We start from the raw sequence: 19,025 nt of genomic DNA, 5'->3' as shown, positions 1-19,025 counted from the left end.
TTTTGAACCTGTTAATCATAAAAAAAATGAATTTGACCTGATAATAATTTTGTTAATTTTAACGCCAATGATGATTATTTTTACTTATATTTTATTGATTCCACTGTTAAAATATTCTAGCTCCATCCCTACATTGAGGTGGAGTCAATTTAGTGATATTCTCAAATTTTCGTTTTAATCATAAGTAAATAGCATGTATATCCTTTTTCTACGAGGAACATGGTCCACTTGCAAATATATTTTGATATATGGTCTTTCTGAAATGACTGGCAGTTACAAGGAAAGTGAACTAATAAAGCTTGACATTTTGATTAACGGTGATCCTGTGGAACCTTTATCAACTATTGTGCACAAGGATAAGGTATGACTTTATGTGTTGCTCGTTTGAAATTCATAACGTACTTGGGTCTATATTCTTGAAAGATGAATGTAAGTGTATCTTCCATACCATACTGTGCTTATAATAAAAACAACAAACATTTCAAAAATTTATTAAGACAAAGTTAATAAATTTCTTCCAGAGGCATCATATAATTTTAAACATATAAGATATAAGAAAAGAAAGAAAAAGAGATGATTATTGTTGACTATTGAGATATTGTTCTCTTATATTATTCTGTGTATATTCCTATTTAAATGTAATTCTAGGTTAGGTCCCTAAACAGCCAACTTTTTACATGTATCCATGTGTATATAATTTCCTATTATGAAAATCATGTATATGTAAGAAAGGATGTAAAACAACAATGCATATGAATAAGTGATGTGTTTCCTTCCCCTTCTCTAGTTTTGGCTTTCTGATTAACAACATGTTATCCAAGCCGCCCTAGATTGCTACCATTTTTTAATGTGATTTTCTACTTAAAAACAAAAGCACCCACTTCCTCCCTAGGTGCCAACTGCAACCAAGTTGATTTGCTCTCTTTGGAGCTTGATTGCAACTGATTTATCTTATGGTAAGGTGCTTCCAGGTGTTGTAATCGACTTGCAGATACAGAGGGTTTGGCTGACTGTTTCTAAGCAAGATTCTTGGACTATAAAGAGAGAAGGAATGGGAGAAGAAAAATGTTGCTAAAATTGTTACACAGGGTAGTGGACAAAGCAGGGTTAGTTGCTAATATCCTTCATAAGCAACCTAAAGCCAGTACTAGAGTTTGTAGGAAAAAGACCATCTATTATGTGATTATTCGGGTACAGGACGTGAGAGAGAGCTACTGGGAGTTTGATGGCCTACTGAGGATCACAGAGCAGACAGAGTGGTTCGACAAGGCTGCAAGAAAATCTGTTTGAAGTTGTAGAACCACCAATAGCTGGAGATATAAAACAAATGCTTGGAGCTTTTCTAATGAACAGTTACAGTCATAAGACATTTTTGAGTCTTGAATTTATTCCATTTCAACCTTAGTTACTTATTCCAACTTTTTCAAATTAGGTCTTATTTTTCTTTTTGTCTTTAAAGCTCAAACTGAGTACTCGATTATAGATACAAGAGCATCTGGACCAGATGATAAGCTCTTCTGGTACTTTCAAAAGTTACATACCATGCTCAAGTAATTATGAAGTCATGGGTCTTTTTCTCCTATCACTAGAACAGGTTTTGTTACTTGCTCTGGTCCATTACACTACCATCTGCCCTTCACGTCCCTGAATTTCGTAGTAATCTTCAGTCTGTTTATGCAATCATAAATGAACTCAATTTTAAAGTTGAATTCTGTCCTACCTATTGTGCTTTTAGAAACTGAAAGCGAGAAAAACTATTTGCCACAGTAGACAACCAGATGATCTATATATCTTGGTGGAGGATAATTACTCTTTGATCCCTTCTAGAACCCAAACTATACTAGGAGACTTTACTAACCAACAATAACCCAATTAGGTAGGAAATTTCATCATCCATTTTTTTCTGTTTAGGGAAATCATATCCAAGTGACTTCAGAAAATGTAACAGAACTATTGTTCTGTGATGAGTGTTAAGTTGCAATACATCTTATCTGTTGATTAATAATAACATTTTGTGTCCTTTATGACTATTAACTTGTATGTGTAGAGATCTGCTCAAACTATAATATTGATTCTTGTTTCGAATTGTGTACAAATCATTCTATGGAATGATATAACCAAGTTGTTCGAGTCCAACAATTAATAAAGATGATAAATCATTTATAATCTAATAATTACACATATTGAGTCGGATCTCATATATCACAGTGAATTGTCATAAAAGAAACAATTATATTATTAATTAAAGGATAAGAAGCTCTGGTGTGCTTTGCAAACTCACAAGTACAATAAACCAAAGAGTCTAATTTGCATGCATAGAGTTCATTAATCGCATATCTCCAATGTGAGATAGTAGTATTATAATTCTTCTACTCAAACTTTTGATATCCTAATCGTAGTAAATGGACTCAAAAGGTCAAAAACTGCATTAGTATGGAGTCACCGAACATGCTTTAATGCCATGTGCAATCCCTTAAGCCCAAATATTTGTAGCTTAACAACTTCTTTAGTACAAACTATTGCTGCTTCAAAATTCAAACTCAAGCTATCAAATTATTATTAGTAAGTGACTTCAATTATTTTATAAAGTTCATAAACAACATTCTCTTTCTTATGCCCTTTTTGGTGCCTTGTAAATACATACTATACTTTTTTATTTTAAAAAAAAACATTCTCTTTCTTATGTGTGATATGGGGGATATGAGCAATCCAAATTTTTTGGCAAATATTGACCAATTCAATTTTTTTTTTTCATATATCCCATTATTGCATTGCCAGTATGCTATGTAATGTTTGAACTTTAAATATTATTTGCATATCAAAAATATAAAGTAGTGATGATTACAATCTTTGTTAATGATTTTTGCCCATGTGATGTTATGATGACTACAAATCGTAATATAAGTCTATTTTATATGTAATTTCCCAATTGAACACAAACAAATTGATAATCTGACTAACTAATTTACAAGGGAATAAAAATACAAAATTATTGTCCCACATCAATGTGCAGATTCACGCGCTTGTTTTATTTAATTTTGAGCTAAATTAATTCTCGTGAATTCAGCTTATCCTGTCTTTTTCAGGCATATAGCATAGGAAGAGCTTTAGCTCAAAAACTAAAAGAGCTTATACCACGACAAATGTTCAAAGTACCAATCCAAGTAAGATTCTTTACTCCATCTTGGTGGGTAATGCATTTTGATTCTTGGTATTCTAGAAAGCATGTTATATTTTTATAGAGCTTATAGAAGAAACATTATAATTTATAGATGCTTCCATGTGATGTGTAAAATTCATGGGACATTTTCTCATTTTCCACTCAGTCTTGGATTCTTCAGTTTTCTTATACATTCAATCTGATAACTATTTTTAACAAGTAGTTGCTTTTTTAATCATTGTAGTATGTAGACTTGCTTGTACTGTTCACCGTTTGGTTTTCCAATTTTGATGTGGGTAGTTATCTGATTTTCGGGAATAATCTTCAGTGTGGAATGCTTTCATTGATATGGTTATATGTTAACTTGGTTACAATATACTATTTTGCTACAGGCATGCATAGGTTCAAAAGTGATCGCTAGTGAATCCTTGTCAGCAATTAGGAAGGATGTTTTGGCCAAATGCTATGGTAATCCTATGGCCGTCCACTTCCTCTCTCTTCTGTTGTTTGGATTTATTTGTTAGTAAAATGTTATCTATCAATAATTTCAGTTTTTTTTTTCCCAGCCACTTAGTTCTAGTAAGTAGTAAATGGGTATTAGTTGGCCAGATCGAGCCTACTCTTGAGGTTTACTATATGGGCTTAGTGGAGTAGCCTGGCCTTGCACTCTAATATTTACTATTATCACTGAGGCAAATTGCAAAAACTTGTAAGATTATGGAAACCTTCCACTTCCAAGCCTTAGATAAAAACCATCCCATATACAGAACTATTATGTTGAAACCCTTACCATTTATTTTTAATGTTAAAAATCAACATATACAAGTAAAATGATATAACTACCATTACTAAAAAAACCTAACCACCTTTTCTTATAGTTCTATTTGTCAAATAATCCCTGTTCTTTTTTCTTTTTTCCTTTTTCTTTTCTTTTTTTCTCTTTCTCTTATTCTTTTCTTCTTACCTTGGCAGCACAGACTTCCCCTTCCTTGTGTGCTGGGCAAGGAGTGAGGCCCAAAAAACATGAAGTGGATGGAAATGGAAAAATTAGTATTTGTCAAAAAGAAAAGGAAGGAAATGGTTTGAAATTAAGAGAGGAGAAAGAGAAGTTTGAAATTTTAGAGGAACATTGTTCATTTGTTTGGTTAGCAAACTCTAGTAACAGAAAACAGAAAGAAAGAGATGTTGATGCTGGCACAATGTAGAGAGAGAAAGAGAACGGAAGAAAGAAAGAAGAAAAAAGAAGAGGAGAAAAGAGAAGAATTTTTTTTTTTTAAAAGGAAAAAATGGTTTAAGAAAAAGATCTACAAAATGGTAGTACGTTTGTTTTAGTAAAGGTAGCTATTTCCTTGTATTTGTTAATTTTTTCATATTTAAATTTAATGTTAGGAGAGTTTCTATATAATAGTTTTGAAAATGGAGTTGTTTTTGTTTAAGTTGGAATTTCTGTAATTTTCAAGAAAGCTGGAGATGATTTTTGTAATTTGCACTTACTGTTAGTATTGGGGCAATTTAATGGTGCTCTCAAGGTACCACATTCATAGGATATGTTTCTTTCTTCATACTTCTCCATCAGATTCATCAAGTGAGATGAAGGGAGATTGATACCTTGAAGGAAACACAGAGAAGAAAACTAATACTAATACTGTTATTATTGCCAAAAACAAGTGTACATATATATATATATATATGTATATAATGGTATGCAAAGGTATCTCTAGAAGGAAAGGTTAAGGTAACTCATAGTCTCATCCCCACATACTACATAGAAAGAAGTATATGTATTACTAATTGGTTTAGTTATGTCATGGATACTTTCCATTATTTTTGTTAACAGTCTATAGGATATGTTTTTCTTTTTGGTTATTTCATTTTTCATGAATATGCTTCATGGAATTAGGGCTTCAGATTCAATCATGTTAAAGTTAATAGGTATTCATCTTTGATAATCCAATTCTGTTTTATCCATTATTTTTGTAGGTGGGGATATATCAAGAAAAAAAAAGTTGCTTAAGAAACAGGTACTGCTACTTCTCCTTCCAATAAATAATAATACTGTTAGCTCCATGATTTGTCATTGTAAAATAGAGTTCTGAAGAACTCTAGTTAGATTGCTATAGCGCTTTGAATGAAGAATGAAATATCTGAGACTAGAGAATTTTGTTTGGAGTTCGTCCCTTTTGTTATCTTTTTACTTTCTTCTTCTTTTCCTATTTTTCCTTCATATATCTACCGTATTTCAGATTGATAAGTTGTGGGCCAATGTGCTGATGTTTCTATTTCAGCCTGATATATAACATTGATGGCCAAATAGTAAAAATCTTATTCAGATACTTGAATTAAAATTTTATACAAGGGGTGTAAACATATCCAAATTGTAGGGGATTTTTTGTGTTAGATAAGAGTAGGAATTTCCATTTTTAAGGCAAGAGGAAATCTAAATGAGCAAGTATGACATGTGCCTTCAACAACTGGTTGTTCTGGAAATAAATCAGAGGCAGTAAAAACAAAGGTAGGCTCAATTGATAAAATCATGTTAGTTATTGTAGAAGAATTTGATGTCTTGTTATTGATCTTATGATACATAAAAGTTACATATGTATATACAATAATCCTAGCTATAGAAAAGGAAACTTAATTATTTTGGAGTCCCATAGTTTATAGGATATTTTATCATAATGGCAATCTAATTAAATCAGTCTAAGTCTAGGGATACAATCTGTTACGAAAAGAAACAATATATACATGCAATTAATCACTTTTCCCAGAGATATCACAAAACCTCCACTACTAAGATTTATTCAATGATTCACCTGAAGAAAAAGGATGGCCATCCAGTTTGGCATTCTGACTCAATTTTTACCTCTTTGTTGGACAAATTTCAAACTTAGGGTGCTTGCTTGTGGATTGAACTGTTTTGTTGTATTTATATGCGTGCAGGCTGAAGGGAAAAAGAGAATGAAGGCAATAGGTAAAGTTGATGTACCTCAAGAAGCCTTCATGGCAGTGTTGAAACTTGAACGAGAGGTATTGTAATGAAAACAAGTTTTTGTCAAGCGGCACTCAACTAGAATTTTTAGTTGTGTGCCTACTCACGGCCTTTCACGCAAGCCCGTTACAGAAATTCAAAATGATTGCCAGCGTGATTTGTAACATAAAATCATTACTCCAGACCTGTAATCAATCCTTAGACACCAAAATACTGTTGGTCATATAGTGATTACAAAGAGAGGCTCTTTCGTCAAATTTTTGGGCATTTTCGGTCATTCTATATCCAACCAAGGGATCTATAAATAGAGCTGCCTTCTTCATTCCAAGGCAGCGATTCCCACATATTCGAAACCCTGTTCAGATTGCTACAGAACCCTATCTTCATCATCCAATATGATACTTTCACTGCGGTGGATACACCATTTCTTTTCCTTTTTATTTGTCAGGAAGTGAACACACAATTTTTGGTCTAGTAAGAGAAGTCGAAATAGATCAAAGGGTAAAATTATATCCCAACCATTTAAGAATTCTCTTCTTTCCTGTTTTAGTCTTTATTTTCCTATCTCTCAATTCATTTCTTTTTGTATGCTAAGATTGCTTCTTTTTTAAAAAAAGAAATTAGTTAGCTTATATTAATTCGATACTATTATTTTTCTCGTTCACTAGCTATGTCCAGGCGTGAAACTAGTTGTACGTTTGGACTAAGCGTCATGCACCTTTGCCTCATGGGTAGCATGTAATTTGTCTAACTTTTTGGTGCATTACCTTGACAGTTGTGAGTTAGGAATGACTTTCCCATGGTTATTTTTCTGTCTTTGGTACCAGTCCCCTCCTTTGATGTGATTGTTTATATTTCTATTATTAGCTTATTTCTTGCATTCCTTCTTATTGCTTATAGTCCATTTCACTTTATGTATAATCATTTGGGAAAGAAGATTAGTATCTAATTTGTTTCTACTTCTGTTCTTTTGTTGCTTTATTTGTATAAATGATGAATACATGGTTGTCAATAGTTGTCATATAATGCATGAATAACAATAAACAGTTTAAAAAGTAAATGGACTAGAAAAGCTAACAATAAATAGGTCAACTATAACTGCTTGGTGATTTGAAGTATAATTGTCTAGCTCTTTAGGGTGCCTAATCCTTCATTAAAACATACCAAACTTTCTACCCTTTAATGGGATAACATGTTTTGGTTTCCCTCCAAGGGATGATTTGCCTAATTTTATTTTCATAAGGGTTCTATTGCATTCTCTAGAGCTAAGGGACCACCTATCTTGTGGTTGGTACCCTTCTGCTCGCAGGGGGTGACTTTGCTGAACAGAGACAAGTTGATTTTAAAAGTTGTCTTGATGTCATTTTCCAATTTCATCTTTGAAAATTGTTCTTATATCATGACACACACGCTGGAAACTCTCATCATAAATGACCCCTGATAACATCAGAAGTAGGAAACTCAAATCCTTCTCACGTTTAGGATAGTTCCAATTACTATTCATTACTCATAAACATGTATCTTAAGGTACAAAAAGTGGAAATTCTCATTTGTGAGAGCCCAAGCCTTATAGATCTTTGACTTAGTCCATCCATTATTTGTAATTTTTCCTGTGATTGTCCTTGTTTTTTGGACCCAAAGTAGGCATAATGTAAATGTATGTAAAAGTGACGTACAACCTTCGTATAAGGCAATTATGGAAAGTAGTATGCACCTCATTTCTGTGGAAAAATACTTTGGTCATATGAGTTCTCTGTCTGTTAAGTGGAGATGTCGTCTGGGCTAAAGTCAAAATTTTGTATAACTTTGCCCTTTTGGTTGAAAGTGCAAATATAGTGCAATTCCATGCTAGTACCCTAACTAAGATCAGAAAGTCTTAGGAAAATAAATGACTTTGCTACTATAAGAATCGTATTCTACGCACTTGTTTTGAATGCCAAACCCCCTCCATTTTCTTCTTTATAAAATGCTATGGCATGCTCTGTTTTTTGTATTAGAAGAGGTTTTCACTTGGAAACACTTGTTTTTTTGGGGAATCCAGAGAGTGATTTTGATAGTTTAGATGCAATCAAGATTGGTGTCAATGGAGGAGGGCAAGGACCCTTCTTCAACCATTGCTTTTAGGACAACCCAATCTAGGGCTTTGCAATTGAGATTCCTTCAAATCTTCTTGCTGCTTCTATGTCTGGGTCTTGGGTTTTCAATCATTAGCATGCGCATGTTACGGTATTTTGGAGTTAAGAAGATTGCCCTTGCAACAACCACCACCATATTTCCTTGCTATCATCAAGAGGTTAATTATGTAGAAAGTTGGATTAGACCACCATCCAAACTGTGGCATACCATGAATGACAGTGAGCTCCTCTGGCGAGCTTCCTTTGTACCTTTAAGAAAAGAATATCCATTTAAGAGAGTTCCCAAGATTGCCTTCATGTTCTTGACAAAAGGCCCACTGCCACTGGCACCCCTTTGGGAGAGATTTCTCAAAGGACACGAACAGCATTATTCTATCTATGTTCATGCACTGCCACCTTATGTCTCAGATTTCCCAGAGTCATCAGTGTTCTACAGGAGACAAATCCCTAGTCAGGTTGTGGAGTGGGGGGAGATGAGTATGTGTGATGCTGAGAGGAGACTTCTTGCTAATGCATTACTTGATATTTCTAATGAATGGTTCATCCTTCTGTCTGAGGCATGCATTCCTCTCCACAACTTCAGCATCATCTATCATTACATATCGAGATCAGAATACAGTTTTGTGGGGTCTTTTGACGACCCTGGACCTTATGGGAGAGGACGCTACAATAGTGAAATGCAACCTGTAGTTACACTTGAACAGTGGCGTAAAGGTGCTCAGTGGTTTGAAGTTAATCGGAGACTCGCAATTGTTATTATCCAGGATACCATGTACCACCCCAAGTTCAAAGAGTTCTGCAAACCAGCATGCTATGTTGATGAACACTATTTCCCTACAATGTTATCCATTGAAGCTCCGCATCTGTTGGCAAACAGGACGCTTACATGGACAGACTGGTCAAGAGGAGGCGCTCACCCGGCCACATTTGAGAAGAATGATATAACAGAAGATCTTTTTAAGAGGATGTCTGAAGGTCAATTATGCCTCTACAATAATCAGCTATCCACTGTTTGTTACCTTTTTGCAAGAAAGTTCGCACCTAGTGCGTTAGAGCCTTTGTTAGAAATGGCATCCAAAGTATTTGGTTTTTGAGAAAGGTAAAAGGTATGGTTATTGAGATGAATTTCGAAAAAAAATTCCTCTTGGAACAATTTTACTTGTGAGGTAAAAAATTATTTTTTAAATTTACTATATTTGTGAATATGGCGGTCATAACTATACTTATAACGATAGTTAAGTTCACCATATTTACAATTATAAGTAGTTCAAGAGAATATTCTAGAGTTCAAATACATTTATGAATATTCAGGATATGCATAGAAAAATATATTCACAGCTTAACTACGCCTACGAAGTTAAGTTTCAAATTAATTAGAAACGGGTGTTGTAATGAAATTATTTAAATAAGGTAAACAATAAAAGGGGAATATTTTTGTGGGAATTTATTAAAATGTATATATAATATACAATGCTATTAGGAATATCTGACATTAGATTTACTTTAAATTTTAAATTTTATGGAATATGAGAATACGATATATGAAAATAATATATGTTATAAATTAATTTTACATCCAATTCTAAGTTTTGTTGTAATCCATTTTTCTGGTAGACAAGTTCATGGTTGCGTGATCAAATATATGAGTGAAATTAATTAAATTATAGATTAAATATGTGAATTATAATTATTTTTTACATGCTCAATAAATAAAATTTAGTTAAACCAAACTCACGTGGGTCATTCCTGAAGAAAATCATAACCTAAAAAAAATGTTTAATACTAACATATTACAACCATTACTTAGATGGAAATATCATGGAATTTCAGAAAATACCATACCTCTACTCACAGAAATGGATCCCAACATAATTTTTTTTTTTTATAAAGAATACTTACATAGTTGATAAATAATATATAATTTTTGATTAACTAGGAGTTATTGTTACCATACCTCATCTCTTAAACATGGGTAAGAGATTGATTCTCCCATACATTAATATATGTGTACATATATATATATATATATAGAAGAAATAAAGTAGAGAAAATTAAGAAGAAGAAGAAAAAAATGATCTAGAGTGGAAGCTTGTTAAGTTTCCGGTAGCTATAGTCCTTAAATTTTCTGGGCGTGTACTTTGGAGGGTTATGTTCATCAATGAGTTGAGGAAGAGGCCCAACCACCAACTCCGGCGGTGGCTCCAAAAAAACAGGCCATGACATTCTAGCCTTCTCTTTGCTCACTGTTGTCCTGTGAAGCACGCTCTTGTATTTTCCATTACTCAGTATCTGCCACCCACCCACCCAATTTTAGTTCCACCATATGTACATAAATATGTATACACACACATCAAAGAAAATACAAATGAAATTCCCAATTATTATTGTACGTATTATGTGTATATTCATCTAATTGAAATTCAAACATTTTGTGGACATTCTACCATTTGAAAATAAATAATATTTTTAATATTTAAAAATAAGGAAAATATTTAAAAGTAATAATAATGATAATGAATATTAGAATTAGCTTTGGAAATAAAATTTCGTATTTAATATTTTCAAATTTGTTTCTATAATTTCATTACTCAACCAAAAAGATAATATTATGTGTTTTTATAAAATAAATAATAAAAAATGCATGTGTGAATACATAAACTTAAAGAATATAAAGTAAATATATTTTATATATATGTCTAATAGAATCTCTCATTTCCACTCTCTCCTTGAATTTTTTATAGGTAGATATATCAACAGAAACAAAAAGAAAATCGTTAATCATTAATATAAACATATATATATATATATATATGTATATATAAAACGTTTGTGGCTATGTTTGCAAAGCGAAAATATCTTATATAATAATTCTAAATATAATATATATATATATGTATATGTATATGAATGCTTCAACTGTCGTATTAATATACTTCAATTATAATTATTACTTATAAGATTATTAAAAATGATGCATATATAACCTGAATCTGATCACCCAGATGTATGATGAGTGCATGAGGGATGTACTTAGCGTCGATCCAAACATCATCCTTGAAAACCTGGAGCCCTGGAACCTCATTAGGCACAAGAATGGTGAGTGAGGAAAGATCGGTGTGCGGCGCCACCCCTAAAACCAGATCAGGCCGAGGACATGGCGGGTAGTAATTAATCTTTAAGAGATACTCAAGATCATCACCGCCCACTGCGTTTTTCAGCACATCAGCTTCTAACCCTAACCCTAATGAAAGACTCTTAAACAGTCTCTCCGCCACCTCTCTCATGTACTTTGCATACTGTTCATTAACTTCCCTGTGAGTAAAACATCAATTAGTTTAACACTTTGATTTCTTTATAAGTTTATGAATTCTAACAAGTTACATACATGTTCGCAAAAATATTAAAAAATAATAATTTTTAAATAAAAATTCATACTTTTTATTGATTTAGAAATATTTATATTTAATAATTCTATAATTAACTTTGTAATTAAAAAACAACACAATTAACTTCATAGTAAAAACATTTACATAATACATAATCCACCTTTACCCCACAAATTAATGCATAATGGAAAAAGCTAATTAATGATTTTACAGTGTACTTTGCAAAAATATATGTGACTACTAATCAATATTTAATTTACTCAAGAAAATTTATTTTCATTCTAAAATAAATCAAACAGTAGAATTTTGCACATATAATGGGTTTCACTGAATAGTTTATAGATATATACTGTACATTTGTAGTTAAGTGATTACTAGACGATATTATTTAATTATTATTATGACCATAAAATTAATTTACTAGAAAAACATGGCAGGAAACGTAGAATTTCCTGCATGTAACACGTAAAACGTGGACAGAAGAATCTGTTTCTTTCTTGTTTTAATCTAGATCTGTTCTATCTTTGACATACATGAAAATGGAAAGAACTGAAAAAAGAAAACGTAAAAGAAGTCTTCAAACCTGTAAGAAGTAGGGTTCTTAGGCCAGAACTGATAATTAATTCGTTGAGGAGGCCAAATTCTATGAAAAAGATGATCAACCCAAGATTTCTTTCCCCCCAGATCTTTTTGTAGTTTGGTTCCATAGCCTTCAACAGTTTGTGCACCGGAGGGTTTAGCATACACCTCTTTTTCTTCCTGGGGAAGCTCGAAAAACTCTTTTCCAACTTGCTGAAGCTTCTCAATCAAATGGGTTGGAATCCCATGGTTGACCACCTGGAAAATCCCCCATTCCTTGGCTGCATCAGAGATTGACCGGATCAGATTTTGGTCGTCTTGGTCGGCAAGATCTATGGTGGGGATTTCGGGAGCTGGTCCATGGAATGTGGAGATTGCAGGCTGTTCTTTCTCGGACCTGATGAATTCCGCCGGTATGGTTTGTTTGGATTGAGATGATAAGGCGATTGTCTGAACTCTCTCCACCTCCATTTTTTATTATTTTGTAAGTCTTTGTTCAGATTGAAAAGAAACAGCTTGGCTTTGTTAAATAAGCTCATTAATGGGGAAGGTAGTAACTGATAATGTTACTTTTTATAGAGTTAAGTTAAACCATAATAATGACAGGACACGAACAGTGGTGGCACCCCAGCTGGACGTTAAACATACACATACACACATATATATATATATATAGATATATACTACGAAGAAGCATATATATACACATATTACCACGTGGGTTTGATTATTATAATTATAATTACTAGTGTGAAATTTTAAATATATTAAATTCCAGAACGACCCTTAATTTTAGTGCCACAAAAATTTGAAATGGGTTATTCAGTTTGAATTCATTATTTATATAAGAAATTGCATATACAAGGAAGTGGGTAGTATTAAAATTTTAAATATATTACTAAATTGTGGAACCATACTTAATTTTAGTGGCATAAAGATCTCATATGAGTTACTCAGTTACACTTGGTCATATATGAATTTATTATTCATTTAATATTATTTGATTTAACATATGAATTTGTTATTTATATAAGCAATTGTACATACAAGGAAGTGGGTATATGTACTTATGGACTGTATAAATGATAGGTAGCTGCCAATCTTGGGGGGCAATAATAAAGGTAGAATTAGTAATTAGGTAAGATGTGAGGAGGAGACGAAGCCAAGTGTAATGTAAATAGGTCAAAACAAGTAAACAATGGACGTGGCGCTTTCTTCTTCATTGGTGAGACAGACCTACCACCCAACCAAGTTCATGACCACATGGACATGCACTCACCTTTTCAGGTTGTCCCAACCAAAACTAGAGAGAGATATATATATATATATATATATATGTTTTATTAGTGTATTATATATGTAATTATGTATACAGAAAACTTATTTGATTAATAATAACACATTGAAAGTACGGATTTACGTTTTAAAAAATAATACACACACACACACACACATATATATATATATAGAGTTTCTCTATATCATCTCTCTCTCTCTCTCTCTCCCTATATCTGCCCTTGCTCTACCTTTCTCTTTTTATCAACTGCTGGTTAAAATTGTTGATTCAGTATTTCATCTGTTGGATTAATTTTCACTGTTTGGTCAAAGCTTTTTGTTTTTCTGTGGCTTAACCACTTGGCCAGTTATGTGAAGACATGGACAATTCCAATCTGAACTGGGGATATAGCTGTGCATGTGATGATGGTTCAATCCACCATTCAACCATATCAAGGCAGATCTCGCACGGAAACGATGGACTCAATGCATCATTCACCATTCAACCATATGACCAAACTATTCCCAGTTAAGTAGAGATGTATAATTTTTTAATGTCAGATCAAAAAATGAGACAAAATAAGATGAAACAACCTGATATGATTCTCATTTCCGATACAAATCAAAAAATCAGTTTGAACCAGAAATACAAAATATTTATATATAATTTTTAGTCGTTAATATTTTTAATTAACAAATTAGAAAGAAAAAAATTCGATCCAAACCGAAAAATACTAGTCCAACCCAATTCTGATTGGATTTAAAACAATCTAGTTTTCGGTATGGACTTTCATTATTAATCAATCTTCGATTTAATTTAATTCTAAATTGTTACTTACCTTAATATTATAGACCGTTAATGTTTGTGATTCCAATAAAAAGTACTGAATTTTACAAGTACAAGAACAAATGTGTTTGTGATTATTTTCTAAGTAAATTTTTTTTTTTATATATAAAGAGATGCAAAAATCAAAAAAAAATTAAGAGATCGTCATGCACATCTGGATCAAGAGATACTCATGATATCGTCAGTGAAGAACTGTTGGAAATCATTCGACACCTAAACATGAGAGTGGAGACCCTCGGTAGAGAGAAGTAGATATTTGTCAACCAATCACCGCATCTATTTCCTTTGCTATAGAAATATTGGATCCTGACCTGTTAGTCATGCAGTAACAAGTGTTTGATCTCACGAACAAGGGCAGCATGCACATTAGTGTCGTAATCTTTCTTAGTAAATAACTACACCACTAAAACGCTATCCATTTTTATGATAATACTACGGAACCCAGTATGTCAAGCGAGTTGAAGGCCATTGAAAGCACCCCAAAGCTCGACTTGAAGCACAAAACATCTGTCAATCTTCATGCTGAAGCTTCTCAAGCGGGCACCATCCTCATCCCTAATAAGTCCGCCACAATAGGCGAGGTTAGCTATACGATAAGTACCATCAGTGTTCACTTTCCACCAACCCTTGAGAGGTTTTTATCAAGTTACAAGTTCTTCTAACCTGTACGCCATACCTGAAAAAAAGTAAAGATTCATATTATTAGCCATAAAAATATAATTAGTCATGAGGGACACATCCTTTGTAAGCTCATCGATGCTACTCTCACTCTCTTGGAAAACAAACTTATTCCTATGGTTCCACAAGTTCCAGTAAATAAGACCAAATGTCACTCTCCAATCTTACTTTTTTGCACCAGGGCCAGTTGTTTTTGAAGTTTAGCACGAACCACTCGTCAACAGTACCACAGAAAAATATTGAATGGGTGTTAGCAGGTATGACCTTCAACGACAGTAGTTTAGCCATGCTGCAATTACGGAGGACATGATCCACATCCTTAATAGGGTCGCCACACCTACTACACTCTACAGTAGAGGACATGTGATGTCGGTGTCTCTCTCAATTCGTCAAGATCTTCCCCTTAACAGCCAACCAGAGAAACGTACGCACCTGTTGAACACTTGACCAATGCTAAATGTCTCTCAAATTCCTATCCTCTGGGTGCCATTGATCACTCTCTAGGAGGGCGTAAGCTGAGCTAACCAAGAAACATCCAGAGCTCGTCATACCTTAAAAACAGGAATCCGGGATATTGTCATCTCTAGGGGCTAGTACTACCGCCATCTAGAGCAACATATCCATCGGCAACACTCGGTACAGGGCCTCTCAGTTCCATTGGTTGGACGACACCACATAATCCCTAACACATCAATGGAGATTGTGCTCAGAAATAGGTGCAAAAGCCAAAAGCTTAAGCGGCCCCAGGTTCCCTAACCAGCAGTTTTCCCAAAACTTAACATTTCTCTCCGATCCAATTAATCATTTGATGTTCATACGAAGGTCTGTCAAAAGATGGTTAAAGTTATGCCAAAGATGGGAGATTATTCATGTCAGTTTGTAACTTTGCGATAAGTCAGGTCATCTGTACTTGTGGGGTGAAGACTTAGGCCTATAGTAGATCGGGCTTTGCAACCATAGAAAAATTTAATTTTATCAAGAAAGCTTGTTTTTGCTTGTGGACAGACCGAAGTTCACTCCCCCCAACGTCATAAGGCATGCACATGTCAGTCTAATTTTCCAATTGTCACTCCCCTGACCCTAAATAAACTTTCTGATCATCACTTCAATTTAATCGCATAGGGATTTAGGCAAGATCGTGGTCTGTATAGCATAAGCGGGGATAGTCATGAGGACGAATTTGGCTAAAGTTAAACACTCTACAAAGGAAAAAAGGTGAACGTTCTAGCCAGATAGCTTTTAGATAATCTTCTTAAGGATGTAATGATAAATATTTTTATTTACTCTTTATGTAATGATAAATATTTTTATTTACTCTTTCATGTAGCAAGAGAACTCCCAAATACTTACCAAGATTATTGGAGACTTGAAACTCAAACATCTTGCAAAGACAGCTAGCATCACCCGTGGTAACATTGCAAGAAAAGAAAGTAAGTGTTTTGGTCGCACTCACTTTGTGGCCTGAGCTGGCACAAAAATCCTTTAAGACTTTCTTTATAACCTGAGTCTGGTCCTCAGTAGTTTTCCCAAGAAGTAACAAGTCATCTGCAAAGAAGATGTGTGAGAGGGCAGGACCCTCCTTACCAAGGCGCATCGGCTTTCACGTACCATTTCTTACTCAGTTGTTTATGCAATGGGATAGTCATTCTATACATAACACAAATATATAGGGTGAAAGCGGTTCCCTTTATCGAATGCCTCTAGTAGGCCAGAACTCCTAGATGAGACAGTCGTTCCACAACAATTGCATAAAATAAAAGGAGATACACTGCATGATGATTCTTATAAGGTTAGGAGGGAGACCAACACCAAGCAAAGTGTCCTCCACATATTCCCAACAGATGTGACCATAAGATTTTTCTAAGTCCACCTTAATAGTCATCCACTTGTCTTTCTCCTGCAAATTTCGCAAAGAGTGGACCACTTCTTAGGCAATAATAATGTTATCCGTGATATTCCTACCGGTTATAAAGCTAGCTTGAGTAGGGCCAACCAAAAAAGGCATAAAATGCTTGAGTCTATTGGCAATGAGTTTAGTAACGATTTTATATAACACTATTAATAAGCTGATCAGATGAAATTCTTTAATAGTTTCTAGTCTAGTATCTTTTGGGATGAAGGTAATAAGGGTTTTGTTGATCTCAGCAGGTACTTGTTCTCTATAGAAGATACCCTTGATCATTGTACATACCAACTCGCCTACAGTCTCCCATTAGTTTTGGAAGAACGCCACATGAAAGTCATCCACACCGGGGGCCTTCAACAGGTGCATACTAAATAAAGTGTCATAAATTTCATGATTCATAATCTCAGAGTCCAACTGAACGACCATAATCGTTGTTAACTTTGGGAACAAGCCTCTAACATGATACTATAATATGTGTCCCTCTTCGGCTATATAAAGGTTCTCAAAGAAGGTGGCCATTATCCGAAGCTGGCCTTCATCGATACTCTAGTTACCATCTTCATCCTTAAGCATATTAATTTTGTTCTTTTTTCTTCTAGAGATAGTTTGGGTGTAAAAGTATTTGGTGTTTCTATCCCCTAGAAAAATCCAATTGCATCAAGATTTTTGTTTCCAGAGCATTTCTTTTTGCAGTAACGCCCCTCTCTAATTCTTCTTTCAAGGAATTTTCGGCTTTTGGAGCCGAACAGAGTGGTGTCTCTCCAATGCTCGTTGGATCCCATCCAGTCTTGCCATGAGGATATGTTTTCTCTTAATGATGTGACCAAACACATTTCTATTCCAATCATGTATAGTCTCCCTGAAGTTACTAATGTTCTCCTAGATATGAAGATGGTTTTGCCAATTTCTCCTAAGTAAGTTGGGAAAATCGGGGTGGGACAGCCACACAGCTAAAAAGCGAAAGGGCTTGGGATCCTTATTGTGAGACTGACGGATGTAAGGGATAATCAGGATAGGCCTATGATCATATTGCACTTTTTGAAGGCAATAATCGATGGCCTCCGAAAAGTGGTTGAATCATCTTTGGTTACAGAGCTCTATCAAGTCGTTGAAAAAGAGTCCCACGTCGCCATGTAAAGTTTAGCCTACATAATCAAGTTGTTACAAAGAATTAACATCAATAAACTTGTTTAAAAAAGCGCAACTTTTAGACCGCTGGGATGGATTAGAATAAGCAACTTGTGGGATGGTGTTGCTTATTCTAATGGCCAACTTGTGGGATGGATTAGAATAAGCAACTTGTTGCTTATTCTAATGGCCAACTTGTGGGATGGATTAGAATAAGCAACTTGTTGAAAATCTCTTCAACCCCGCTGAAGCTCATCATATTTTAGGGATCCTAATTAATAGCAGGCTTTGTTTGAATAAATTACTTTGGGCATACAGCAAGGATGGGGATTATCTGGTGAAATCTTGTTATCATTTGGCTTGGTCTTTAAAAACAACATGGAATGAGGGCTCCTCATCTTCGATTCAGGAGTTAACCATGGAAAAAAGTTTGGTACTCTCCTTTACTTCCTAAAATCAAACATTTTATGTGGAGAATACGTCAACTCTTAGTGTAACAATCTAGAATTGAGATCTTAGAACTTAAAAGAAAATGACAATAGTCATAATAATAAAATATTTTAATAAAAAATAATAATAATAACAATAAAAGAACAATATACTATAAATAAATAAAAATCATGTAACAAACAGAAGCAACTCACAAGGGTTAAATTGAGAACATTTTGAGGAGAGTAGAAAAACAAATTGTGAATTAGAAGGACTAAAATGAAAAAACAAACATTGCAGTTTGGGGTAAAATCATAAATTTCACAAATTTCAACACCTCAACACCAACAATATAAAACGGGATCATTTCTTAAAAAAATAGAAAGAAAGAACCCGTCGCAATTGAGAGTGGCGGATGATGAGAGAGGAGAAATGGGATTCAAAATACCAAAGGAAGAGGTTGTGCAACGAAAGATTGGAAGTAGAAAGTCATTTCTGCGTACGAGCTCCAAC

At 34.0% G+C, this 19,025-nt stretch overlaps 4 protein-coding genes across 8 annotated transcripts in view; 2 read left to right on the top strand and 2 right to left on the bottom strand.

Annotated features, from left to right (window-relative positions):
• The window catches only part of LOC110816580 (Small GTP-binding protein), a 35,250-nt gene extending 28,844 nt beyond the window's left edge, over window positions 1-6,406 (top strand). For all 5 annotated transcript variants that reach the window (XM_088222634.1, XM_088222635.1, XM_088222638.1 and 2 more), the window contains 5 exons: window positions 274-361; window positions 3,087-3,164; window positions 3,553-3,628; window positions 5,141-5,181; window positions 6,101-6,406. In XM_088222634.1, the coding sequence (XP_088078760.1) occupies window positions 274-361; window positions 3,087-3,164; window positions 3,553-3,628; window positions 5,141-5,181; window positions 6,101-6,196 (379 nt within the window). In that variant the 3' untranslated portion in view covers window positions 6,197-6,406. The remainder of the gene's footprint in view (window positions 1-273; window positions 362-3,086; window positions 3,165-3,552; window positions 3,629-5,140; window positions 5,182-6,100) is intronic.
• A 544-nt stretch (window positions 6,407-6,950) lies between these two features.
• Window positions 6,951-9,627, top strand: LOC110816569 (glycosyltransferase BC10-like). The gene has a single exon (XM_022044815.2). It carries the CDS (start codon window positions 8,212-8,214, stop codon window positions 9,376-9,378), a length of 1,167 nt encoding a protein of 388 aa, XP_021900507.2. The 5' UTR covers window positions 6,951-8,211; the 3' UTR covers window positions 9,379-9,627.
• A 514-nt stretch (window positions 9,628-10,141) lies between these two features.
• Window positions 10,142-12,854, bottom strand: FLS1 (flavonol synthase 1). The gene is made up of 3 exons (XM_022044736.2): window positions 12,254-12,854; window positions 11,269-11,596; window positions 10,142-10,573 (listed from the first exon to the last, which is right to left on the bottom strand). Exons 1-3 carry the CDS (start codon window positions 12,718-12,720, stop codon window positions 10,361-10,363), a joined length of 1,008 nt encoding a protein of 335 aa, XP_021900428.2. The 5' UTR covers window positions 12,721-12,854; the 3' UTR covers window positions 10,142-10,360.
• A 1,968-nt stretch (window positions 12,855-14,822) lies between these two features.
• Window positions 14,823-19,025, bottom strand: part of LOC110816581 (G-type lectin S-receptor-like serine/threonine-protein kinase At5g35370) — a 13,902-nt gene continuing 9,699 nt past the window's right edge. Inside the window, exon 2 of the mRNA XM_088206696.1 lies at window positions 14,823-15,047. Coding sequence (XP_088062822.1) covers window positions 14,975-15,047 — 73 coding nt within the window. The 3' untranslated portion in view covers window positions 14,823-14,974. The remainder of the gene's footprint in view (window positions 15,048-19,025) is intronic.

Source organism: Carica papaya, chromosome 6 (genome assembly GCF_054855325.1).
Source record: "Carica papaya isolate Zhongbai chromosome 6, ASM5485532v1, whole genome shotgun sequence".
Taxonomy (NCBI): domain Eukaryota; kingdom Viridiplantae; phylum Streptophyta; class Magnoliopsida; order Brassicales; family Caricaceae; genus Carica; species Carica papaya.
The sequence above is the reverse complement of the archived record's forward strand: the minus strand, read 5'-3'. Positions and strand labels throughout refer to the sequence as shown.

Excerpts from the sequence above, each read along its gene's own strand:
- FLS1 (XM_022044736.2), bottom strand. The coding sequence starts at position 12,720 with ATGGAGGTGGAGAGAGTTCAGACAATCGCCTTATCATCTCAATCCAAA. Across the intron at positions 11,597-12,253 it reads AAGAACCCTACTTCTTACAG|GGAAGTTAATGAACAGTATG; the intron begins GTTTGAAGACTT and ends TTTTACTCACAG. Across the intron at positions 10,574-11,268 it reads ATCTGGGTGATCAGATTCAG|ATACTGAGTAATGGAAAATA; the intron begins GTTATATATGCA and ends GGTGGGTGGCAG.
- LOC110816569 (XM_022044815.2), top strand. The coding sequence starts at position 8,212 with ATGCAATCAAGATTGGTGTCAATGGAGGAGGGCAAGGACCCTTCTTCA.